This window comes from Dendrobates tinctorius, unplaced genomic scaffold (assembly GCF_039654945.1).
Source record: "Dendrobates tinctorius isolate UK_male_01 unplaced genomic scaffold, ASM3965494v1 ptg000140l, whole genome shotgun sequence".
Lineage (NCBI taxonomy): Eukaryota > Metazoa > Chordata > Amphibia > Anura > Dendrobatidae > Dendrobates > Dendrobates tinctorius.
The window spans coordinates 9,563,996-9,590,803 of record NW_027361808.1 but is presented as its reverse complement, the minus strand read 5'-3'; the positions used below and the strand labels follow the sequence as shown (position 1 = coordinate 9,590,803).

General features: G+C 46.6%; 1 protein-coding gene across 1 annotated transcript in view; it reads right to left on the bottom strand.

Annotated features, from left to right (window-relative positions):
• The window catches only part of LOC141049002 (kinesin-like protein KIF28), a 327,138-nt gene that overhangs the window by 24,201 nt on the left and 276,129 nt on the right, over nucleotides 1–26,808 (bottom strand). Inside the window, exon 19 of the mRNA XM_073545091.1 lies at nucleotides 21,010–21,176. Coding sequence (XP_073401192.1) covers nucleotides 21,010–21,176 — 167 coding nt within the window. The remainder of the gene's footprint in view (nucleotides 1–21,009; nucleotides 21,177–26,808) is intronic.

The window sequence follows — 26,808 nt, the reverse complement described above, 5'->3', positions numbered from 1 at the left end:
CTGATCTGACTAAAAAGAATGCTGAAGTGTTGAATTAGTCTCCGGAGGCTGTTTCTTCCTTTCAGGAGCTGAAGCGAAGATTCACTTCTGCCCCGGTTTTGCGGCAACCTGATGTCTCACTCCCGTTCCAGGTAGAGGTGGACGCTTCTGAGATTGGTGCAGAAGCTGTTTTGTCCCAAAAGGATCCTGTAACATCTAAAATGAATCCCTGTGCTTTCTTTTCCCAAAAGTTCTCTCCATCTGAACGTAACTATGATGTGGGGAATCGGGAACTGTTAGCCATGAAATGGGCATTTGAGGAGTGGAGACATTGGTTGGAGGGAGCTAGACATCAATTTGTGGTCCTCACCGATCACAAGAATTTGATTTACCTGGAGTTGGCCAAACGCTTGAACCCTAGACAGGCTAGGTGGGCCTTGTTTTTTACACGTTTTGATTTTGTGGTCTCTTTTCTCCCTGGCACTAAGAATGTCAAGGCAGACGCCCTCTCTAGGAGCTTCTTTGCTGATTCTCCTGTGGTGACCAAGCCTGCTACCATCTTAGGCGAAGGGGTAGTTCTTTCTGCCATCTCGCCCGATTTGAGACGTGCTCTGGAAGAGTTCCAGGAGGACAAACCTGAGCGTTGTCCCAGTGGAAAGTTGTATGTTCCTGACCAGTGGAAGAAGAGAGTGATGTCTGAAGTTCATTGCTCTGCATTAGCTGGTCATCCAGGTATTTTTGGTACTAGAGATCTGGTGAGTCGGTCTTTTTGATGGCCCGCCTTGTCTCGTGATGTCAGGAATTTTGTGCAGTCCTGTGGGACTTGCTCCCGGTCTAAACCTTGTTCTCGCTCTAGTGGGTTTTTGATGCCTTTGCCGGTCCCCAGGAGGCCATGGACTCATATTTCAATGGATTTCATCTCTGATATGCCTGTCTCTCAGAGAATGACTGTTATTTGGGTGATTTGTGACAGGTTCTCTAAGATGGTTCATCTTGTACCACTCCCTAAGTTGCCATCTTCCTCTGAGTTGGTGCCCCTGTTTTTGCAACAGGTGGTTCGCTTGCACGGGATTCCTGAGAACATTGTATCTGACAGAGGAGTTCAATTTGTGTCTAGATTTTGGAGGACTTTCTGTTCCAAGCTGGGAATTCAGTTGACCTTCTCCTCTGCTTTTCACCCTCAGACCAATGGGCAGACGGTAGAACAAGCCAGATCTTGGAGTCGTATTTGAGATGTTTTATTTCCGCCGATCAGGATGATTGGGTTTCATTTTTGCCCTTGGCCGAATTTGCTTTAAATAATAGAGCTAGTTCTGCCACTTTGATGTCACCTTTTTTTTGTAACTTTGGGTTTCATCCTCGATTTTCTTCAGGGCAGGTGGAGCCTTCTGCCTGCCCAGGTATTGACACTGTGGTGGAGAGAATGCACCAGATCTGGGACCAAGTGGTGGATAAGTTGTCTCTCTCCCTCCTGGGAGGCCCAGCGGTTTTCCAACCGACATAGGACCATTGGTCCCCAGTTTAAGGTTGGTGATATGGTTTGGCTATCATCAAAAAATATCGCTATGAATGTGGCTTCTCCTAAGTTTAAGCCTAGATTTATTGGACCTTACAAGATTTTGGAGATTATTAATCCGGTCTCTTTTCGTTTGGCTCTTCCTGACACATTTAAAATTCATAATGTGTTTCATAAGTCCTTGTTGAAGAGGTTTGTTGAACCAGTTGTTCCTGGGGTGGCACCTCCAGACCCTGTATCAGTTGAAGGTAACATGGAATATGAGGTAGAGAAGATACTGGATTCCTGTCTGGCTAGACGGAGACTCCATTATTTGGTTAAGTGGAAGGGTTATGGTCAGGAGGATAATTCCTGGGTCTCTGCCTCTGATATTCATGCCAAAAGATTGGTGCGTGCCTTTCATCGGGCTCACCCTGATCGCCCTGGTGGCGTGGATGAGGGTTCGGTGACCCCTCCTCAAGGGGGAGGTACTGTTGTGAGTTCATTTTCCCCTTCACCACTGAGGTCTGATGAACTCCCTCTTCTGGTGAAGGAAGGTAGTGAGGCTGATTACAAAGCACCTGAGCAGAATGACGATGACTGGGTGACTGGGATTGCTGACTGGATATAAGGCAGCCGACGCCCTTCTGCCTTGCGGGTGATTACTCTGAGGGATTCTTGGAGACCAGACTGATTCCTGCTCCTCAAAACCTAAGTTTTCTGCTCTACTTTTTGCATTTGTGTTTTGGTTTTGTTTTGCCTTGTTTTTCTGGATTTCTGCCTTTCCCTGCTGGGTGAGCTGAATTCCTTTTTGCTCTGTCTTCAGATAATACCTGAGTACTGATATAGTCTTTTTGAAGCCTAGCGTCTTCAGGGCTTTTTTCCCTATCAGTCTGTTGGCTCTTGTTTTTGAGAGGGTTTTGGCAGATTGCAGACAGCAGCTTTTCTATTCTGTCCTATTTAGTTAGCTTGGGCCCCATCATTTGCTCAGCCTATCTTTCTATCTGTGTGAGTGTTTTTTCTTCTTGCTTCACCGTCATTATATGTTGCGGGCTGCCTTTTGCTTTGGGGTCTGCTCTGGGGCAGTTTAGATTTCCCTTTCTGTCTTTAGGCTAGGTAGTTCTCCGGCTGTGATCGAGGGGTCTAGGGCACCGTAGGAACCCCCCACGGCTACTGCTAGTTGTTGTTGTTAGGTTCAGGGGTTTGCAATCCGATATCTGCCAACTTCTCTGGTTTTCTGGACTTAGCTAGTATTTCTGTTTTTGCCTCCTACGGTGACTAATTCATAACATGGAACCTTCTCTGGTTCGTCCTCTCAATATGTCACCCGGAAACTGTCTCACTGGGGACCTTGGTGACAGTCCCCTTGGTTCCGGTCCGGTTACACAGTGGGGACTCTCCCTCCTACACTCCCCCATCCTGTATGCTCGCCAGTCCTCGGGCGAAGGCTTTGAGGGGCTCGGGCCTGCTTCTTGATGTAAAAGTCTTTTTTGCCACACGAACTGGTCTTGTTTGTAGCGTTCGGTGGGTTTGCCAGCTGTAGTCATCTCGGAGTGGTGTGGTTCGACTATGGTGGAGTCTTCTGAGGTGGTGGATCGACTGGGGTTGCCGGATCGACTGGAGCTACTGGGGTATCGGTTCTTGAAGTGTCCATGTGTACCACTGGAGGATCCTCCTCGTCATCCTCATTCCACACTGTCGGCGGAGGTTCTGGGACCTGAGGAGGGGCCTCGGGTCATTCAGGGTCCGTGGAAGCGCAGGGCCACAACATATTGCAGTGTAGAATTCGGGTAGGGTGGTTTCCTCCTTGCTCAGTTTGTATTTTGTACACCGGCTTATTCGGCGCAGTACGCGGTAGGGACTTTCTTCCCAGCGGTGCCCTAGTTTATTCTGGGGCCGCTGTTCTCGTACGAGCTGGGACGGAGTCTTCCCCAGGTGTTCCAGGTCCTGAAGTTTTGTGTGGACGATTTGGTGCAGGGTTTGCAGCCGATGTCGGTGGTTTCGGACCCACGAGGAGACTCCCGTCCATGGTACTTCTTCTTCCGGGTTTAACTCCACCTCGGCGATTCCTTTGCCCTCCACGCCGAACAGTAGCAAGTATGGGGTATAGCCGAATTAGCATCTGATTAAATCGCTTGCAGGCCCCATTTCCTTGGGGATGGTATGGCGTCGTTCGGGATTTATCGATCCCGTATAAGCGATGTAATTCTTCCATTACCTTTCCCAGAAAGCACGCACCCTGTTCTGAATGGATCCGCTGGGGGCAGCTGTACACTTGAATAAAGTTTTTACAGATCGCATAGGCGGCCGACTCCACTGTCTGATCTCGAGTAGGGGTTACCTTGGCGAATTTGGTATAATGGTTCACCATAACTAGGCAATGTTCGTACCCCTGGTGAGTGGGGCCAATGGTTAAATAGTCTATCATTAGGAGTTCGAGGGGTGTTGCTGTTAATATTGTTTGCACTGGGGCCTGTTGTTCAGGTGATTTAGTTAGTTCGCACAGGCGGCATGCGTGGCAAACTTCTTCCACTGCGGCTTGCAGCCGGGGATGATAGGCCATTTGTTGTAGCCACTGGGAAGTCTTTTGTGCCCCAAAATGATCCTCCTTTTCATGAGCCTCGCGAGCAAGTTCAGTGAGCTGAGCTCCCTGAACCACGACCTGCCAGGCAGTCGTCAATGTTGTGCGCAGCACTGCCTTACGGTATAATAGTTCTCCTTTGATCACCAGTTTTTCCCACTGACGTAGCATTAGCAGAGTGTCTCGAGTCAATGTCCCTCTTTGGGTGTTGCTGGGTAGCTGCTTCGTGGCCACCCATTGACGAAGGGGGCCTCTCTCCATCTTCTTGTTGCTGTTGTATCCATTCGTCTCGGGATTGTTCTAGCATGCCCCTAGCGTGTCCTGTGTGTGATTGCTCCCGGGTTACAGCCATGATTCAGGTGGGGGCCAGAGTGAACGGCGTCTCTTCTCCTTCCAGCTCATTGTCCCAGCTCTGCCCAGGGATTGCACGTCGAATTCTAGAGAGGGCATTGGCATGTACATTTTGCACTCCCCGGTTGTAGATGATTTTATATTTGAATTTGGCCATCCGGGCCACCCACCGCTGTTCAAGGGCCCCCAATTTGGCATTGTCAAGGTGGGCCAGTGGGTTATTGTCAATCCGTACCACCACCTCAGAGCCTGCCAGGTACTCCGCGAACCGCTCCGTCATGGCCCACACTACCGTGAGGAGCTCGAGTTTAAAAGAGCTGTAATTGTTGTGATTGCTTTCAGAATCGTGGAGTGATCGGCTGCCATAAGCGATCACCCTTTCCCGGCCATCTTGGACTTGTGACAATACAGCTCCCAGCCCGTGTAAGCTTCCGTCGTTGTGCAGTATGAACGGCTGCGAGAAATCCGCGTAGGCTAACACTGGGGCTTCCGAAAGTGCAGTTTTGAGATCTTGAAAGGCCTCTTCTTGGATTTTACAGCCATTGGCCCCAGCAGGGGCCCCCTTCAACAGGTCCTGTAGGGCTCAGGCCCGGCAGGAAAAGTTTTTTACGAAGCGACGGTAATATCCGGCTAACCCAAGAAAAGCTCGTAATCTTTTACCATCTCGGGAGTAGGCCACCCTTGTATCGCGGTGACCTTCTCCATGGAGGGTCTGACGCCCTCAGCTGAGATGGTATGCCCTAGGTATTCGATCTGCGTACAGAACAGGTGGCATTTCTGGGGTTTTACCTTCAACCCGTACTTTTGCAGCCGGCCAAGCACCTGCCCCAACCGCTGCAAGTGGTCTTCAAACGTGGCCGCGTAGATGATGATATCGTGTAGGTATATCAGAGTGGCCTCGAAATTGAGGTCTCCTAGACATCACTCCATTAGCCACTGGAAGGTCCCGGGGGCGTTGGCTAGTCCGAACGGCATATACAATTAAACTCGAACAGTCCCATGGGTAGAATGAACGCGGTCTTGGCACGGTCTTCCTCCGACATTGGCACCTGCCAGTACCCGCTGGCCAAATCTAAAGTTGAAAAATATGTAGCTTTTCCCAAGGCTGATAGGGATTCCTCTATACGGGGCAGCGGATACGAGTCTTTGATGGTACAGGCGTTCAATTTTCGATAATCCACACAGAACCGCAAGGTACCATTCTTTCTTACGGACCAACACAATGGGGGCTGCCCAAGGACTCTGGCTTTCCCGGATAAACCCCTTTTGCAGCATTTGGCCCAGCAGTGTTTTTACTTCTTGGTATAGCTGCAGTGGAACCTGCCGATATCGCTCTCGGATAGGGGCCGTCCCTTCGGTGGGAATGCCGTGCGTGATGGCCATGGTGCATATAAAGTCGTCTTCGTGGTTAGCGAATACCTTGTGATACTGGCACAGCAGTGCTTTTACTTGCTGCATTTGGGTAGGGGTTAGGCCAGAGAGTTCTGCCTGCATTTTCTCTAGGATAGCTCGCCCTTCTCTTCGGGCGAGACCCCGGCGGTTTGGATGGAACGAATAGTCACCGCCCATGGGTCTCCCGCCTGCACTTTTAGCTGTAATGCCAGGGTCAGAAGCACCTCTTCCAAAGGTTTCACCAATTTTGCCATTTTGGCGCGCAGTTTTAGGACGACATCTTGGTCTTCCAGGTTGACACAGCGCACAAGAACGGTCCCCTTTCTCACGGTGACCAAGGAGCGGGCCACTAGGACTCTAGGGGGTAGGCGCTCTGAGAAGCACGGCTCCACCTGCACCTCTAATCTCTCCAGAGGTATATGGGCCCAGATGGGCAGGGCTACCACCATCTGCCCTGGTGTCAACATGAGCTGAGGGGTCGCCAGTGCGATCACTCTCCCCAGCGCCTCTCCCTCCTCTCAATCCTGTAGAACCCACGCCCCCCGCACCAGCTGTTGGAAGACCTGTCCCTGGGGAGTGCGGGAGCCCCATTGTCTCAAAGTCTCTTGCATAGGTTCACTGAGGAGCAGGCTGCCGAACTCTCTCAATATGTTCATACCCAGGGTGACAGGGTGTTTTTCGTTCACATCTCCCTGGGTCAGGATCACCCCTCGGCGGCCAAGTTGTTTGCCGCACAATGAAATTTGCATCCAGGCTACTCCAACGACAGGGACTGGTAGCTGGTTGGTGGCTAGAAACTTTATCATGGACCACCACTGGGGCCTCACGGCTTCGGGAAAGTTCTGTCGGAAATAAGTCGCCGGCATGGTTGTAACTTGGTTCCCTGTATCTACCAGGCAGCGCACTGCACGTTGATATGAGCTCATTTTCTGCTCCACCAGTTGAGAGTTCTCCTTCCGTTCTCCCTCTGGTGGTGACAGGAGGTAGTGAGGTTGGTTTAAGTGGTAGTGATCTGCCACCTGATGAGGAGGATAACGATTGGATCTCTGGAGTATCAGACTAGATATAAGACAGCCGACGCCCTATCCTGGTGCTGGTGATTCCATCTGCTTCTCAGGTCTTGGACTTCAGCTCTCTTCCAGTCTTCTCAAGTTTAGTTTGTTTTTTGCTAATGTTCACACTTGCGCTTGTTGGTCAATTCAGTTTCTTGTGTGGTCAGCTTGCCCCTGCTGGGGCTATGCTGAACTTCCACTCCTATTTATCTGTATTTGCCAATTTGCCTTTTTTGTCCCTTATTAGATTGGCCTCTTTTTGCTCTGTTTCAGAATATTTCAGAGTGCTGATATAGTGGGAGAAGTCTAGTGACTTCAGGGTTAATTTTGCTATCAGACGTGTTGGACATTATTTTAGTAGGGTTTTTTGGCAGATTGCAGACAGTGGCTTTCCTTTCCTGTTCTTTCTAGTTAGTCGGGCCCCATTGTTTGCTCAGCCTATTTTCCTGCCTTAGTTTGTGTTTTCATCTTGCTTCACCGTCAATACATGTGGGGGGCTGTCTTTCCTTTGGGGTCTGCTCTGGGGCAGTTAGTTTTCCTCTTTTCCTGCTTTAGACTTATGTAGCTCTCCGGTTGTGACGAGGCGTCTAGGACCATCGTAGGAACGCTCCACGACTGCTGCTAGTTGTGTGGTTAAGATCAGGGATCTGCAATCTGCATAGTTACCAACCTCTCTGGTTTTCTGAGACTTAGCTTGTTGTTTTTTTTTTTCCTCCTCGGTGACCCGTTCATAACAGCACGTCCTTCAAACTCTGCCCATATCACCGGACACTTTGCAATCAGGTCTTCGGGACTTCCACCACTCCGCGTTGTGGGTTCTGGCTGAGAGCGGCATCCCCCCAGCTCAGAGCCCTTTAGTTTAATGACCGCCGGGGTGGGTATCTCCCTCACCACGGACACTCTCGGGCAAAGTGGCCCAGCTCGCCACATCCAAAGCATTCCCGAGGCCGCAGGGTCCGACCGCCCCTGGGATTACGAGGGCCCCAGGGCGCTGGGCTCGGCCCAGACTGTTCGCTTGTGGTCTCGGCCCTTCTTTTCACCTCGACCAATTCGCCTATGATACTCTTCAGCTCCTGCTTCATTTCTTCAACCCATTGGGGCTTGCCGATGGCGTTTAAGGAGACTTCAGTACTCAGGACCTTTCACACGGGGACTGTCAGCCCTTGATCTTGCCCTCGGGCGCGTGCCTGGCTTCCTACCTCGGAGAAAGTCATGCGTTGGTTTACCCGGACCCGTTCCCGCAATGCTTGTGGTCAGGGGCCTCAGAGCCAGGTAACTAATAGGCACGTAGGGTTATGTCAATGGGCCCTACACCGACACCGTCCTTTCGTTCAATGGCCGCATATAACTCCTGAAGGACATTCATGTATTGGGTGACCGTCTCCCCTTCCCCTTGCATTCGACTGAATAACTGGGTCCTCAGCTCTCCCACGTCCGTTGGGTCCCCATGGGTCTCCTCAAAGATCTGTAAAACCCTGAAAAAAGTGTTTCGCTGACCCAGGGGTCTCAACATCACAGAATCCTGGGCCTCCCCGTCCAATGCCATTAGGGCCACTTCTGCCTCTAGGTCGGGGTCATCAGATGCATACTAAATAGCCCTCTCATCCGTTCCATCCAGCTCCACCTCATAGTGTTGCTGCCAGAGAACCGGGGCAGGTTACTCAGCATAGCCCCCAAGGTTAAGCTGAACCGGGGGCCACCGTCATCCCCCTGGTCCAAAGCATCGCTTGCGCTCGGAGACTGCATCCTGCCGACTACGTCAAATGTAGTAATCGCTGGCACGCGGGATGCAGTGACGAGACGGGAGCCGGAGTAACCTTTAACTGTAACTTTTGTAGATAGATATATGGATTTCCCTTTAGGGTTATCTCGAGTAACCAGCAAAATAACAAATGTTATCCTCGCACGGATCTGAACAACAATACACAAGTAACACGGAGTAACCTTTAACTGTAACTTTTATAGATAGATATATGGACTTCCCTTTAGGGTTATCTCGAGTAACCAGCAAAATAACAAATGTTATCCTCGCAGGGATCAGAACAACAATACACAAGTAACACACTAATAACTGCCCGTTTGGAACCCGTACCTATAAGGCCACAATGTGGCCAACTAAGGGTCCAGAAACTATGATTCTACAACTACGGTGTGTCACTTATCCTCCTCTGACGTCCGGCAGAGTGGTGATCGATGTCCATTCAACGTCTTAGCCGCTGGGCCCAGCCGACAAGGAGTTGTCGCAGGTTTCTGGCATTCCTACGCCCAGATGGAGCGAGGGCACAACAGGCTCCCGTGGAGTTGCTCTGCGTGGCGCCTCCCGGCGATGGCGATGTGACAGTGGTCGGGGCCCGGAGCTTATAGGCCCCGGACTGGAGTCGAACTGCGCCGGCCGCGGGTGGCAGTGGGCAGGTCACAGCCGCGGGATGAAGTTGGCGGCCGCAGCCGCGGGCCGGAGTCGGGCAGTGGCGGCCACGGGCAACCGCGGGTAGGCCGTGACAGCGGGCTGGAGTTGACCAGCGGCGGCCACGGACGGCAGCGGGTAGGCCGCAAACGCGGGCTGAAGTTGTGCAGCGGCGGCCGTGGATGGCAGCGGTAGGCTGCGGTCGCAGGCTGGAGTGGCGGGGGTGGGTGCGCGGTTGTTTGGTCAGCTCCTGGACTGCCCGGGGCTGTCTCCCTCCTGGCAGTCATGGATCTCACTCCGTCCTCTCTGGCTGTCGCTCACTCCTGCAGGCTCTGGCTCTCTGATGTTGCCTAAACCTCCTGCTCCTTCTCTCCTATTCTGTCGAGTGTCCCCTGCTGGCGTCCTCAGCTCCATTTATATTGGCCCTGCCTCCACTCCTTCTGGAACTGTCTCTGGTCCGTCCTCTCAATATGTCTCCCGGAAACAGTCTCCCTGGGAACCTTGGTGACTGTCCCCTTGGTTCCAGACTGGTTACACAGTTGGGACTCTCCCTCCTACATCACCATTTCCAGATGCACCATCGTCAATCCAGCCACTCTTCTCCCACTCCCAAGGGGGGATATGGATATGGACTCTTCAGAACAAATTCCGCACTGACGACAGTGATTGTTTCAGCATCACGCAACAAGAAACAACAGGATTACCCAAGGTGGTGGATGAGCCCCTGACCAACCCAGAGTTGATCCTCTATGTAGATGGCTCCAGACTTGCAGATGATGAAGGAAACCAGAGACCAGCAATCAAGAAATCTTGTGGTCCAGAAGTTTGTCGCCTCGTTCGTCAGCCCAAGAAGCGGAACTGATAGCACTGACAAACGCCTGCCAGATTGCGAAGGACAAAACTGCAAACATCTAAACCGATTCCAGGTACTCGCATGGCATAGCACACGACTTTGGACCCATCTGGACTGTGAGGGACTTACCTGCTGGATGCTCTTCCAAAAGTGGTGGCAGTGTTAAAAAGCCAAGGCACACGGAAAACTGATCACAGTAGAGGCACGGGGCAACAACATGACAGACATGGCAGCCAAAGTAGCAGCCAAAGGAAGACAATATGGAGAAGTGGGAGAGGTCATAGAGCTGGACAGCTACTACGTGACGACTAAAGACGTGAAACCTGAAGACAAGAAAACTGACAAGATGACGTCCAGGGGTCTGTTCAAGAAGTTGCAGGACCAGGCTCCAAAGGAGAAGAAGGAAAGCTGAAGGGGAAGGGGCAACATATGAAGGAAGAAGGGCAAAAGCATTGGACTCCAAACCCTGTCTATCTCCAAGTATGTACCCTATGGTGGTCCAATGGGCCCACACACAGCTTGAAGACACAGATGAATGATCTGATTGGTGCCTACTGGGTCGCTCCAGGGATTTCCACCCTAACAGCCAAATTCCTAGAAGCTGTTTGACCTGCGGCAAATGCAACCCTGGGAGAGTGGAAAAAAGTTCCCCCACATCATCTGGCCAGAAGCTTTTCCAGTAAGGAACTAGTGGTGAAGACTACTGCAAAGAAGCTACTCTCAGAAATAGTGTGCAGATACGGGGTTCAAGAAGTGATAGAGGGTGATCAGGGACCCACGTTCACAGCAAACTTGACACGAGAGATCTGGTCAGCAGTAGGGTCAGACTTAGGTCTACACACTCCCTACCAAAGTAGTGGAAAAATAGACTAAATGGGACACTTAAGAACAGGATGTTGAAAATTGTTTAAACCATGGCATTAGACACTGCCAATCGCCCTGTTTAGTGTAAGGCACACTCCCAGAGGCCCAGAAAAAAGCTGTCACCAATATGAAATGTTATTTGGGCCAGGTCCCAGGTTAGGGGTACTCTTCCCTAAGCAACTAACTATGCACTATGATACTTCGTCTGCTTATGTAATTTAACTCACCAAGAAACTCGTTAATGTTCATTCTCTAGTTTTTTTCTTCATTGCCAGCTCCAGAATTGGTACCTGGTATGCACTCACTGAAGCCAAGAGACTGAGTGTTGGTGAAAAAAGTTTGCAAGGAGAATGCTCGATCCCAGATTTGATGGCCCTTCTCCAAGTGCTGCCGACAACACCAACCTTGAGGGGAGACCCACTTGGATCCAGACATTGCATTACAAGAAAGCTCCCATACCAAAAGTTACACCTAAGCCAGAATGATGCTGTGAATGCCAAACCTGACCAAATAAATGACCTACCTGATGGAGAATACACGCCACTGACTACATAGACTGCTAACTAAGAGACTTTGATTACAATGCAATGAACCCCCGTTAGGGACAGATCTCCTGACCGCCTATTTGCGAAAGTCTGTACGGAGGGGGGTGTATACACTAGGCATGCGTCAGTCCACCGGCAGCATAAAAGAGTTGCAGTGCTTTGGGACAGGAGGTTAGGATTAGGGCAAGTGATATCTAAGGGGGGATTGTGATGGAAATATATACATTTCATAGAGATCTCACTTGCATATATACTCATATATAATCACAGCTAATATATACACTATAATTCACTGCTTTAAAATGGCTGCCATGAACCAGACAGCTTTTAGGGTTTTTTCAATATAAGAAAGAGGAAGTACAATAGATGTGCAAAAGTGATGACTACATGTCTCAACTTTGTCCCGGTTTCAAGAGTTGCAGAGTTACACTTTAGTAACTTATCCAGCCTTTGTCGTGCATTGATCACGATGTATTCCATATACTCAAACAGCCAATAACATTGAAGCTCAATCTTATGTTAATTAACTAACTACTCCTTTCTATACGTAATCATGAGGCTGTGTTCACACGTAGTGTTTTTTTTGCGTTTTCGCTGCGATTTTAAACGCGCGATTTTGCCGCGAAAGCGCAAAGAAACAGCATCCCATGCAATTCTATGGGATTTCGCAATGCTGTGCTAATGCTGCGGATTTTCCAGCGGTGGAATCGCATCGCGGAAAAATACGCAGCATGCTCATTAATTTTGCGGAATCGTGGCAACTATGCACCCATAGGATTGCATTGTTCTGCTTACTTTCCGCATGTGGCTGTGCCCACCATGCAAAAAGTAAGCAGATCATTTGCGGATGGTACCCACGGTCCGGAGGAGAGGAGACTGTCCTCTGGGCTCTGGGTACCATATCCCTGTAAAAAATAGAATTATAATTAAAAAATCGTCATATTCTCACCTTCCGATGTCCCTCGCAGCGTCACCAGGCTTCAGCGATGCTACCGGCAGGTCCCGTTCCCAGTGATGCATTGCGACAATGACCTTTGATAACGTCGCGGTCTCAAGATACAGTAGCGGTCTTGCGAGACCGCGACGTCATCAAAGGTCATTGTCGCAATGCATCACTGGGAACGGGACCTGCCGGGAGCATTGCGAGGATTGGGAACGCTGAGTGGGAAGTCGGAAGGTGAGAAAAACAACATTTTTTATTTTTTTTATTATTTTTAACATTAGATCTTTTTACTTCTGATGCTGCATAGGCAGCCTCAATAGTAAAAAGTTGGTCACACTCTTGGAAAACGCTAGTGTTCTGCAAGCTAATTACGCTTGCAAATCGCTAGTTTTTCCGCTGGAAAATCGCGGGAATTTAAAATGCGGTTTTCCCGCGGAATGGAATTCCGGAATTCCCGCAGTAACTTCCGCGGGAATTCCGTAACGTGTGCACATAGCCTGAAACCATGTATGTGCAATAAACCTTCAGAGTATTGAGGGAATGCTATGTTGAAACCAAGCCTGTACAGCGTGTCATTTCGTTGAGCGCTCAAAATACTCAGTTTAATTGGGAGCGGCCACAGCACACACAGGGATAGATTTATACCAACCAAATTTCCATAACATCAGGACTAGAGAGAACTGAGTACGTGAGACGTGCAGAAAGTCCTGGGTCTGAGTTCCAAAGTGTCAAGGGAGCTTGAAGCTAAGTCAGGCCATATCAGCATCCTAAGGAGAATGAAGACGAGGGACGAGTAAAGCACTCTTGCTAAGCAGGACTGTAAGGTTGAGCTGGCTTGTGGTAAAGTGGTGGGAAACCGAGACAGAGTACAAGTAGCGAAAGTAAACAGGAACAGTAAAGATGGAGGACAAGAGAGTAAAGACGAAGGAATCTGTGTATCGAAAATGCTTTGAGTTGTAAAGGAAACGTTCATAAGACTGTGCACCCGCTATCTCTTACATATATTCCCTACCAAACTTCCGTTCAGTAAAAAATTTATTTTCAAATGGTGGTCTCCCTCATTGAACTGTTCAAAATCTGGTCCTGGCAAACAAATCTGTTACATGCGGTCTGTACTGGTGTAGTGGGTCGCCCTCCCAGGGCTGTGGGGTACTCGGTACTGGGCCGGTGTCAGGGGGATGTGTCACAGGAGCGGTGACCCAGTCCGTGGCCCTGGGCGCCCAAGTCAATGGCAGATAATGTTTGTAATGTAGTTTATATGGAAAGTTCGTGACGCCACCTGTGGTGTTTGGCAAGTAAGGTGTTAGCCAACGCTGCGTGCAGATCCTCTGGGACTGATTGTGTGTTGCAGCTTAGATGGTTAGTATCCGTACCACCGTGGAGACCAGGCTCCAGTTCTAGCGCTCTCAAGCTGAGGGAGCTCGCCTTCTGCAGCACGACCTCCAGCTTCTCTCTCCATGTCTGCACACTTCACCCTCCGCAGACTAACTAACTATCTCCTCCTCCTGGCCCACAGAGAGCACTCCTCCCCTTAATCCTGGTTCAGAGTTCTCCCTGATGGCCTGGAGTGGAACCGTGTTGCATGTATGGATTGACTGTGAGAGAGACCCATCATTTCTTCCAAGCCTGGCATTACCCTCCCCTGGAGGAAGGCAAAGCCACTGTGGCGACCATACTCCTGGGGGCGCCACAGTAGCATCTTCACAGCACAAGTCCAAAAACACAGTCAGAATCCCCACTTTCATATATTGTTCCAAGGTGTAAGAGACGAGTACCTCATCGACGGCTACCAGCCCACGTCACGTTACACAGAAACTAGTTAAGGATGGAAGAAGACGTCACAGAAGTTTGAGCAGAATTAAAAAGAAAAGGGAGAATGAATGACAACAATCAGCAAGAACATCACTGGGGAGAACCTGCACATTACACACATATATGGTCTGCAAAGCACTGATGTAGACCTAATACTACCAATATATGGTCACTGTATGCTGGTAATATCAGTCCAAGTGTAAGCAGGCTGCGGGATGCAGTGACAGACAGGAGGCAGAGCAAGGGTTAACAATTTTAACAGTTTTAATTAAACAAGGGATTTACTCCTCGCAGGGAGATGAATGGTTAAACGCAGGAATAAACAGTTCAATTGCAATTAATAATAATAATACATTTTATTTCTATAGCGCCGACATATTCCGCAGCACTTTACATTTCAGTGGGGATTTGTACAGACAATAGACATTACAGCATAACAATAATCACATAGATTATAGCAAATACCAAGAGGAATGAGGGCCCTGCTTGCAAGCTTACAGTCTATGAGGAAAGAGGTAGACACGAAAGGTGGGTAGTAACAGTTGCCCTGATTGTATGGACCAGCCATAATGTTAAGTGTGTAACAGTACAGACACAGAGGGCTAATGGATGCATAAAGCATGTGCGAACATGATGCGGGGAACCTGGTTATGGTAAAAACTTTTGGCTGTGCCACACAGGGATAGATTAGGTTAATGTGTTGAGGCGATAGGCCAGTCTGAATAAATGCGTTTTCAGGGCACGCTTAAAATTGTGGGGATTGGGGACTAATCGTATTGACCTGGGAAGTGCATTCCAAATAATTGGTGCATCACGTGTAAAGTCTTGGAGACGGGAGTGGGAGGTTATGATTATTGAGGATGCTAACCTCAGGTCATCAGCAGAATGGAGGGCGCGGGAAGAGTGGTATACTGAAACAAGGGAGGAGATGTAGGGTGGTGCTGAGCCATGGAGGGCTTTGTGGGTGAAGGTAATAAGTTTATACTGAATTCTGGAGTGGATGGGTAGCCAGTGTAATGACTGGCATAAGGTAGAGGCATCGGTGTAACGATTGGTGAGGAATATGATCCTGGCTGCAGCATTCAAGACAGATTGGAGAGGGGAGAGTTTGGTAAGAGGGAGACCGATTAGAAGAGAGTTAAAATAGTCGAGACGAGAATGAATAAGAGAAACAGTAAGAGTTTTTGCAGAGTCACAAGTAAGAAAAGGTCAAATTCTAGAAACGTTTTTGAGGTGCAGATGACAAGAGCAAGCCAGTGATCGAATGTGGGGGGCAAAGGAAAGCTCGGAATCAAGTATGACCCCCATGACAGCGGGCATGTTGCTGATGAGTAATAGTGGAACCACACACAGAAATGGCAATGTCGGGTATAGGTACATTAGTAGAGGGAGGAAACACAAGGAGTTCAGTCTTTGACAGGTTCAGTGTCAGATATAGTGAGGACATGATGTTAGACACAGCGTTTAGACAATCGCCGGTGTTTTCTAGAAAGACTGGCGTGATGTCAGGAGAAGCAGCATATAATTGGGTGTCATCAGCATAGAGATGGTACTGGAAACCAAATCTACTGATTGACCAATAGGGGCACAGTACAAGGAGAAGAGGAGGGGGCCTAGAACCGATCCTTGAGGAACCCCAACAGTAAAGGGAAGGTGAGAGGAGGAGGAACCGGCAAAAGATACAGTAAAGGAGCGGTCAGAGAGATAGGAGGAGAACCAGGAGAGAATGGTGTCCTTGAGGCCAATGGAACGGAGCATAGTGAGGAGGAGATGATGATCCACAGTGTCGAATACTGCAGAGAGATCCAAGAGAATTAGCATGGAGTAATCACCATTTGATTTAGCTGTTAGTAGATCATTAGAGACTTTAGTGAGGGCAGTTTCAGTAGAGTGTAAAAAGCGGAAACCAGATAGGAGAGGGTCGAGAAGAGAGTTATCAGAGATATAGTGGATAAGACGGGAGTGGACCAGGCGTTCCAGGAGTTTAGAGATGAAGGGAAGATTAGAAACAGGTCTATAGTTAGCGGTACAGTTTTGGTCGAGGGATGGTTTTTTAAGTTGTGGATGTATGATGGCATGCTTAAATGAGGAGGGAAAGATACCAGAAGAGAGAGAGAGAGGTTAAATATTTTAGTTAGGTGAGGGGTGACAGCAGGGGAAAGGGACTGGATGAGATGTAACGGAAATGGGTCACTGATGCAAGTGGTTGGGCGAGAAGATGCAAGGAGCTTGCTTACTTCTTCTGTGACTGGTTCAAAATCAGAGAGTGAGCTAGATGCAGTGGGGGAGGGAGGACATTGCATGGTATGAGGTGATTGGCAGATAATTTCCTGTTGAATCTGGTGAATTTTTTCTTTGAAGTAATTGGCCAGATCGTCAGCTCAGAGCTCCGTGGTTGGGGCCTGTACTCTTGGGTTGAGTAGAGAATGAAAAGTGTCAAAGAGACATTTCGGGTTATTGGACAGGGAGGTGATGAGGGTGTTGAAATAGGCTTGTTTGGCGAGATGAAGGGCAGTGTTGTTTGTTCTAAGCATAAACTTATAATGGATGAAATCTTTGTGTAGATTGGATTTTCTCCACAGACGTTCGGCGCACCTGGAGCACCGCTGCAGGAAACGTGTTTGCAGGATGTGCCAGGGTTGTCGCCGTCTGTGTTGTGGTGTTCTATTTATAGGGGGTGCAAATTCATCCAGGGCACTTTGAAGTGTTTCATTGTAATGCTTCAGTGCAGAATCAGGACATGAGAGGGAGGAGATAGGGGCCAATGAAGACTGCAAGTTCTTCATAAGTTTCTGGGTGTTAATGGCCTGTATGTTTCTCTAAGTATGGACAGTGGGGGTGACCTGAGCAGCCTGGCAGTTCTTGATAGAGAATGAAAGAAGATTGTGGTCAGAGAGCGGGAGAGGGGAGTTTGCAAAATCATCCACTGCACAAAGCCGAGAGAAGACCAAGTCGAGGGAGTTTCTGTCTTCATGTGTTGGAGAATTAATAAGCTGCGAAAGGCCAAACGAGGAGGTTAGGGATAAAAGGTGAGTCGCAGATGGGGAGAGGGGAAGAGCAATGGGGATGTTGAAATCTCCCATGATGAGGGTAGGGATGTCACAGGAGAGAAAATGTGGAAGTCAAGTGACAAAATGATCCAGGAACTGATGGAAGGGGCCGGGAGGATGATACACCACCGCCACTCGCATGGAGAAGGGGGTGTAGAGTCTGACGGTATGGACCTCAAAAGAAGGGAAGACTAGTGAGGGTAGTTGAGGGATAACCTGAAAGGTACATTTTGGTGATAGGAGCAGACCAACGCAAAGGATATGCAGAGATAATGAACAAAGTAACAATAGTTCTTTTGTACACTTATCCTGTCAGAAGTTCCTCTGACTGTATATGCTGCTTGAAAGTCAGTAGTGCCAACAACTGCTGGTGCGGTGCTTGTCCAAGAAGGTCCTGCTGGTAACAGTGGTCTGTCATCTAGCGGCAGTGGTCTGTGTCTGGTACCTTCCACTGGAACCCTAGTCCATAAGTGGCAGCGGCCAATGCAGGCAAGGCCACAATACTGTCAGCGTGCTGGTCGAATGGTGTGGCAGCGTCCGGCAATGTGGGCAGCAACAAACAGTCCTGTACCTTGCCCTGGCTCTTAAGCTTACGTGCAGTGCTCAGCTGAACAGGGCTCCCAGCTCGCTCCCTGTTACTGCGGTAGGCTCCGGCAGCGTCCTGGCGTATGGCCGGCCCCGTTTTGTCTCGGCCCGGCTGCGCACCTTGTGGAGCACGCTGTGCATGCACCTTGCCCCTCTCACTGCTGGCGGGAAACTGACCGACGCTAAGCGCGCTTTCACTTTTGATCGTGCCTGCAGCTTCTGGGTCAGAGCACTAGTCCGGTCCTTTTTTCCTTCCCCCAGGAAACAAGGGACGCAGCCTCAACAGTTCCGGACCCGGCTCCGCACAGGTACCCGCAGCCCGGTCTTCCTCCTTACACTAGTACAAATGTTTTAGGTCAAGAATCCTCTAATCTATATATATATTTTTATTACATATATGTATGGTGTGTAGTGTAAGTATATTAATATACTTGCCTACCGCCACTTTCTCTGAGATCCAACACTATTCTGTTCCGCTTCTCAGTTACTTTACAGCAATTTCGACTAGTCGGTTAACTCGATGCATGACCCAGAAATGACTTTTACAATGTATGCCAATGGAGCCTTGTTCTGACGCTCGTTATATTTACAGTGGGGAAAAAAGTATTTAGTCAGCCACCAATTGTGCAAGTACTTAAAAAGATGAGAGAGGCCTGTAATTGATATCATAGGTAGACCACAACTATGAGAGTCAAAATGAGAAAACAAATCCAGAAAATCACTTTGTCTAATTTGACAAGATTTATTTTTCAAATTATGGTGGAAAATAAGTATTTGGTCACCGAAAAACATGCAAGATTTCTGGCTCTCAAAGACATGTAACTTCTTCTTTAAGAGGCTCCTCTGTCCTCCACTCATTACCTGTAGTAATGGCACCTGTTTTAACTTGTTATCAGTATAAAAGACACCTGTCCAAACAGTAACACTCCAAACTCCACTATGGTGAAGACCAAAGAGCTCTCAAAAGACACCAGAAACAAAATTGTAGCCCTGCACCAGGCAGGGAAGATTGAATCTGCAAAAGCAAGCAGCTTGGTGTGATGAAATCAACTGTGGGAGAAATAATAAGAAGTGGAAGACATACAAGACCACTGATAATCTTTCTCGATCTGTGGCTCCATGCAAGATCTCACCCCATGGGGTCAAAGTGATCAAAAGAATGGTGAGCAAAAATCCCAGTACCACATGGAGGGATCTAGTGAATGGTCTGCATAGAGCTGGGACCACCATAACAAAGGCCACCATCATTAACACACTATGCCGGCAGGAACTCAGATCCTGCAGTGCCAGACGTGTCCAGCTGCTTAAGCCAGTACATGTCCGGGCCCGTCTGAAGTTTGCTAGAGACCATGTAGATTATCCAAAAGCATATTGGGAGAATGTCATATGGTCTAATGAAAACAAAGTAGAACTGTTTGGTAGAAACAAAACTCGTCATGTTTGCAGGAGATAGAATGCTGCGTTGCATCCAAAGAACACCATACCTACTGTGAAGCATGGGGGTGGCAACATCATGCTTTCGGGCTGTTTCTCTGCAAAGGGACCAGGAAGACTGAGCTGTGTACAAAGAATGAATGGGGCCATGTATCGTGAGATTTTGAGTGCAAACCTCCTTCCGTCAGCACGGCTTTGAATATGAAATGTGGATGTGTCTTTCTGCATGATAATGATCCCAAGTACACTGCCAGGGCAACAAATGAGTGGCTTCGTAAGAAGCATATGAAGGTCCTGGGGTGGCCTAGCCAAATCTCAACCCCATAGAAAACCTTTGGAGGGATTTGAAAGTTGTGTTGCCCAGTGACAGGACCAAAACATCACTGCTCTAGAGGAGAACTGCATGGAAGAATGGGCCAACATACCACCAACAGTGTGTGCCAACATTGTGATGACTTAGGGAAAACGTTTGACCTCTGTCATTGCCAACAAAGAATATATAACAAAATATTGAGATGAACTTTTGTTAATGACCAAATACTTATTTTCCACCATAATTTGAAAAATAAATCTTGTACAATCAGACAAGTTGATTTTCTGAATTTGTTTTCTCTTTTTGACTCTCATAGCTGTGGTCTACCTATGATGTAAATTACAGGTCTCTCTCATCTTTTTAAGTGTGAGAACTTGCACATTTGGTGGCTGACTAAATACTTTTTTCCCCACTGTACATTGTAAAAGCCACTTTCAGATCACGCATAGATTTAAAGGCCTAGATGGAATTACAGTAAATTCACTGGGAAATGGAGCAGAACAGCAATGGATCCCAAAGAAGGCAGTGAGATCCCAAAGAAGGCAGTGATAGGCGCATATATTAATACAGGGTTCCCCAACGCCAGTCTTCAAGGCCCACCAACAGGTCGTGTTTTCAGGGTTTCCCTTGTATTGTACAGGTGATGCAATTATCACCTTGGCAATACTAAGGAAATCCTGAAAACATGACCTGTTGGTGGGCCTTGAGGACTGGAGTTGGGGAACCCTGTATTAATACACACACTACATTACATGCATATATACACACACATTTAATACAAAGCATAGATGGGAATGTTTTTTTAATAGACAGCATGGCGGTATTATCACTACTGTAAATGCTGGTGTTATTTGTCTGTTATATCACAATATTATTAATTTTATTATTAAATCTTATATAGCAGTGCTATTGGAAATATCAGTAGTAGTAAATCTTGATTTGCTGCAGGCAGAGTTAAAGTGAACCTGTCAGAAGGATTGTGCTGAGTAAATTACAGACACTGTCAGGTTGGCACCATTAGACTGATTAAAATGATAAATGGGGTGATGAAGTCCGTCTTGTGGTTGTTGTAGCGCCTGCACTGTAGCATGATAAATATGCACATTATCCACCTTATTTTTATATAGACATATATTTTTATTTAAAAAAAAAAATAATAATAATGATTAAAATGGCGCCGGTGGCAGACAAAAAAAAAAAATTAGGCTACCCAGTAGCATGATTCCCAAATGAAAATTTAACAGCAACCACAAGACGGATTTCATCAACCCAGGTATCATTTTAATCAGCGTAACGTCACTTCCTATATACTATTTTATGTTCTGCAATCAATAGTATATTAAAAAAAAATCTTACCTTGAAGTCCCCAGAGATCTACAATCAATGCATTTTTTTGTAGGTAGTTCAAGAGTCCATTCGAAACATTTAATGCAAGAAAATGCAGCTTATGATCAATCACAGGATTTATGTTTTTCCAGACTGGTTTTGTATGTACTGACTGAGGAACATCATAAAAGCAATACCTGTAAAAGTAAAAGAACAACTGGGTTTTTGTTAAGACTGTAAAAATCCCTTCTTTTTGAATACATTAGGTGACAGAAGACGATTGGTTATAGATTGTACCAGTAGAAGGCTGAGACTAAGGCCGGAATCACACTGGCGAGGAATACGGGCGCGTAAGATGCGCAAAAAACACGCATTACACACGGACCAATGATTCTCTATGGGGTCCCTCGCACCAGCCATATATTTCTCATCCGTATTCTAGGCTCCGTGCCAATCGCAGCATGCTGCGATTGTCAGCGTAGTATGCCAATGCAAGTCTATGGGTGCGCAAAAAATACGGATTACACACGGACCACACATGTGACTTGCGAGAAATACGCACCCGGTGCCTTTTAGCAAAGCCGGCAATTCAGTGAGCTATACAGTAAACTCACACTGACAGTTTTAATAAAGAAACGAAAGAATAGATATAGACACATAGAATACATATATATATATAAATATATATATATGCATTCTATGTGTCTATATCTATTCTTTCATTTCTTTATTAAAACTGTCATAGGGCTCCATTATATGTCCATTTTGCAAGCCTGCGAGAAAATCTCGCCATACGGATGGTATACGGATTACATACGGATGCTGACATGCGCAAAATACGCGACCACACCTTGATTACGGATGACATACGGAGCACTATTTAGGGGTCTGTCATCCGTATTACGCATGTAAAATACTGACCGCATTTTGCGCAGGTTAGTGTGACTCCAGCCTAAAGGGTTGACGCTACCTTGCTGCCTATACCATCTCCTCAGACTCTCAGTTTTGTATCAAAAGAGTAAAAAACAAATCTGTAACCATGAGTGAACATGATCAGAACTGAGCAAAGAGAATAACACCCAAAAGCAACCAGAACCGACAATGCTAACAAGGACATAAACTTTTCCCCCAATGTATTCAATATGAAAATGAGATTTCCTCTTTTAACATCAGAGGACACAGGACTTTAGTAGAAAGGATGCCACAGGGCATAAGACCATTTAATCAAGGAGGCGTAGGAAGGAGATCCTTGCAGCAGAACGCAGAAAGCTCAGACACACACATAGCAAATATAGTGCTAATATTCAAAAGGTGGGCCTGGAAACCATAGGGCTATAATTTAGCCTCTATTGTGATCAAATTAGTGTAACGTTTTCTAAGTTATGTTATTGTGAAGTATCTCAATGAAAAAATATAGCCAAACATCAACATGGTTTTTATAATGGATCTGTCTTGTCAAACTAATCCTATCATCCTCTATGAGAAGGTAAGTTTCAGTTTTGACCAGGTTAGTTTTGAATGTTGTCTATCTGTACTTTTCAAAGGAGATCAATTTGGTGCTACATAAAAGGTTGGCACATAAAATGAGAATAATAGAACTAGAGGGCATAAGTGTAAATGGAACACAATCTGTTTTGAGTGGGGTACCACAGAGTTAAAGATTTGGCCCTCTCCTATTTAAAATATTTATTATTAACCTATGTAAAGGGTACATGGAATAGAATTTAAGATGAACAACTATAATCATCACAGAGGATGATAATTTAATACAATAGAGGAATTAAGGGAATCTAGAGGCTTTTTCTGAGAAATGGCATTTGAAGTTTAATGGAGATAAATGTAAGGTCATGCACAATTTTTTGGATATTTTAAAAAAAAAAAATTTTTTTGTATTAATTCGTAAATACTTGTTGTGATATCCACATTAATATTTCTATGTACAATTTGACAATTGCATCCTTATTAAGTATACTGCCATAATGGATAATATATTTGACATTGATTTTAAATTGTTTTTTAACCTGTGATACTAATAAAACATTAATTATATTTATCATATGGACTGTATATCGGGGTTTTTTTCTTGGTTTTTCTCACGTGCTTGTGTAATGCGGAGACGGCACACCGGGAGAAATAGTGGGCGGCACCATCAGGTTGCGGAAACCTTCAGTCTCAACGAGCCTAAAATGCAACATTTCGAGCGTAAGCATTCACGAAATGTTGGAATTTAGTAGTGTGGCCTGTGGCGCGTTGGCTGCGTATTGGCGCTTTCGTTCCAAAGACTGGGGTATGGACAACTGAACGCTGCACTGGGACAAGTACGTGGACGTGCTTGTTGAGGGTGCTAGTTAAGTGTGTGCAATGACAGGTGCAGGGCAAAATACATCTTCACATGCACCATGGACAGGAGATTGGCTTGCATGCACAACAGTGGACGAAGCAGTTGTGTCAACCGCAGACACTGTTCCTGGACCCTGAGGTTTGGCCCACAAAGTCGGGTGCTTTGCTGCCATGTGCCTGATCATGCTGGTGGTGGTCAGGCTGGTAGTTTTGCTACCCCTGCTGATGCCGGCCTAGCAGGTGGTGCAAATGGACTTTTTGGGGTTATCGGCAGAGTCTTCAAAAAACAACCAGACCCAGGAAGACTTAACAGTTGAACTGGCAACTTCCATCATGTTGGTGTTACAGAGAACAGTTGCCTGCCTTCTCTCTGCGGCCATCACACTGCTTCTTCCTGCCTGTTGGGGTGCTACGCCTCCCTACCCCCATGTGCTGCTGTCCTCACTCTGCATGTCCTCCTGTTAGCTTGGGTCAGTTGCTCTCTCATCCACCACCTCGTCTTCAGGTTCCTGGACCATGGTGTGAGTTACTAGTATGACGGACTCCTCGCTAGAGTCAGACTACACCTCAACAAACCTGAGAAACACACATTTGCCAGAAGACTCGCTACACTCATCAGGAGGGCGTTAAACTAGAAGAGGAGACAGGTAGAGAAACATTAGACTCAAACATGAAGCCAGAAACATACTGATGAAGGATATAAGGTGTGGCAAAGAAGACCCAAGACAACATACTCAGAAGGGAGGTAAGAAAATTTCTAAAACAAATCAAAAGGGAGGAGATTGGAGCAAAACAAAATCCTCTAAACTGCATGCTCGCAAATGCCAGAAGCTTGACAAACAAGATGGAAGAACTAGAGGCAGAAATATCTGCAGGTAAATATGACATAGTGGAAATAGCCAAGACATTGTTAGATGAAAGCTATGACTGGGCAAGTAACTTAATGGGTTACAGTCTGTTTAGAAAGAATCATAAAAATCGGAGAGGAGGAGGGTTTGTCTTTATGTAAAGTCTTGTCAAGGTTATTAGCAAAGGGAATGAGGATGTCGAGTCTATTTGGGTTGAAATACATGGAGGGAAAAATAGTAACAAAAGTCTCATTGGGATCTGTTACAAACCCCCAAATATAACAGAAATCATGGAAAGTTTACTACTAAGGCAGATAGATGAAGCTGCAACCTATAATGAGGTCCTTATTATGGGGGACATTAACTACCCGGATATTAACTGGGAAACAGAGAATTGTGAAACCCATAAAGGCAACAGATTTCTTCTAATAACCGAGAAAAATTATCTTTCACAATTGGTGCAGAATCCAACCAGAGGAGCAGCACTTTTAGACCTAATACTATCTAATAGACCTGACAGAATAACAAATCTGCAGGTCGTCGGGCATCTAGGAAATAACGACCACAATATTGTACAGTTTCACTTGTCTTTTGCTAGGGGGACTTGTCAGTAAGTCACAAAAACACTGAACTTTAGGAAGGCAAAGTTTGACCAGCTTAGAGATGCCCTTAGTCTGGTTGACTGGGACAATGTCCTCAGAAATAAGAATACAGATACTAAATGGGAAATGTTTAAGAACATCCTAAATAGGCACTGTAAGCAGTTTATACCTTGTGGGAATAAAAGGACAAGAAATAGGAAAAACCCATTGTGGCTAAACAAAGAAGTAAGAGGGACAAATAACAGTAAAAAGAAAGCATTTAAACTACTAAAGCAGGATGGCACCGTTGAAGCTCTAAAAAACTATAGGGAGAAAAATACTTTATCAAAAAAAACTAGTTAAAGCTGTCAAAAAGGAAATAGAGAAGCACATTGCTAAGGAGAGTAAAACTAATTCTAAACTGTTCTTCAACTATATCAATAGTAAAAGAATCATAAGTGAAAGCCCCCCTTACAAAAATTGTGAGGAAAGAATGGTTGTAGATGACGAGGAAAAAGCAAATATATTAAACACCTTCTTCTCCAAAGTATTCATGGTGAAAAATGAAATGCTGGGTGAAATGCAGAGAGAAAAATATTAAGGGTCACCAATGTAACCAAAGAAGAGGTGCGAAACCTGCTAAATAAGAGCTCTAAAAGTGAACCTGGAAACTATAAGCCAGTAAGTCTAATCTCTATTGCTGGTAAAATATTTGAAGGGTTTCTTAAGGATGTTATTCTGGATTATCTCAATGAGAATAACTGTTTAACTCCATATCAGCATGGGTTTATGAGGAATCGCTCCTGTCAAACCAATCTAATCAGATTTTATGAAGAGGTAAGCTATAGACTGGACCAAGGTGAGTCTGTTGTGAGTTCACTTTCCCCTTCACCATTGAGGTCTGATGAACTCCCTCTTCTGGTGAAGGAAGGTAGTGAGGCTGATTACCAAGCACCTGAGCAGGATGATGATGACTGGGTGACTGGAATTGCTGACTGGATATAAGGCAGCCGACGCCCTTCTGCCTTGCTGGTGATTTCTCAGAGGGATTCTAGGAGACCAGTCTGATTCCTGCTCCTCAAAAGCTAAGTTTTCTGCTCTGCTTTTTGCATTTGTGTTTTGGTTTTGTTTTGCCTTGTTTTTCTGGATTTCTGCCATTCCCTGCTGGGGTGAGCTGAATTCCTTTTTGCTCTGTCTTCAGAAGATACCTGAGTACTGATATAGTCTTTTTGAAGCCTAGCGTCTTCAGGGTTTTTTCCCTATCAGTCTTTTGGCTCTTGTTTTGATAGGGTTTTGGCGGATTACAGACAGCAGCTTTTCTATCCTGTCCTATTTAGTTAGCTTGGGCCCCATCATTTGCTCAGCCTATCTTTCTATCTGTGTGAGTGTTTTTTCATCTTGCTTCACCGTCATTATATGTTGGGGGCTGCCTATTGTTTTGAGGTCTGCTCTGGGGCAGTTTAGATTTCCCTTTCTGTCTTTAGGCTATGTAGTTCTCCGGCTGTGATCGAGGGGTCTAGGGCACCGTAGGAACCCCCCACGGCTACTGCTAGTTGTTGTTGATAGGTTCAGGGGTCTGCAATCCGATATCTGCCAACTTCTCTGGTTTTCTGGACTTAGCTAGTATTTCTGTTTTTGCCTCCTACGGTGACTCATTCATAACATGAGTCATTGGACGTGGTATATCTTGATTTTTCCAAAGCGTTTGATACCGTGCCACACAAGAGGTTGGTACACAAAATGAGAATGCTGAGTCTGTTGGAAAATGTGTGTAAATGGGTATGTAACTGGCTTAGTGATAGAAAGCAAAGGGTGGTTATAAATGGTATATTCTCTAACTGGGTCGCTGTGACCAGTGGGGTACTGCAGGGGTCAGTGTTGGGACCTATTCTCTTCAACATATTTATTAACGATCTGGTCGAAGGTTTACACAGTAAAATATTGATATTTGCAGATGATATAAAACTATGCAAAGCAGTCAATACAAGAGAAGATAGTATTCGGCTACAGATGCATCTGGATAAGTTGGAAACTTGGGTCGAAAGGTGGCAGATGCGGTT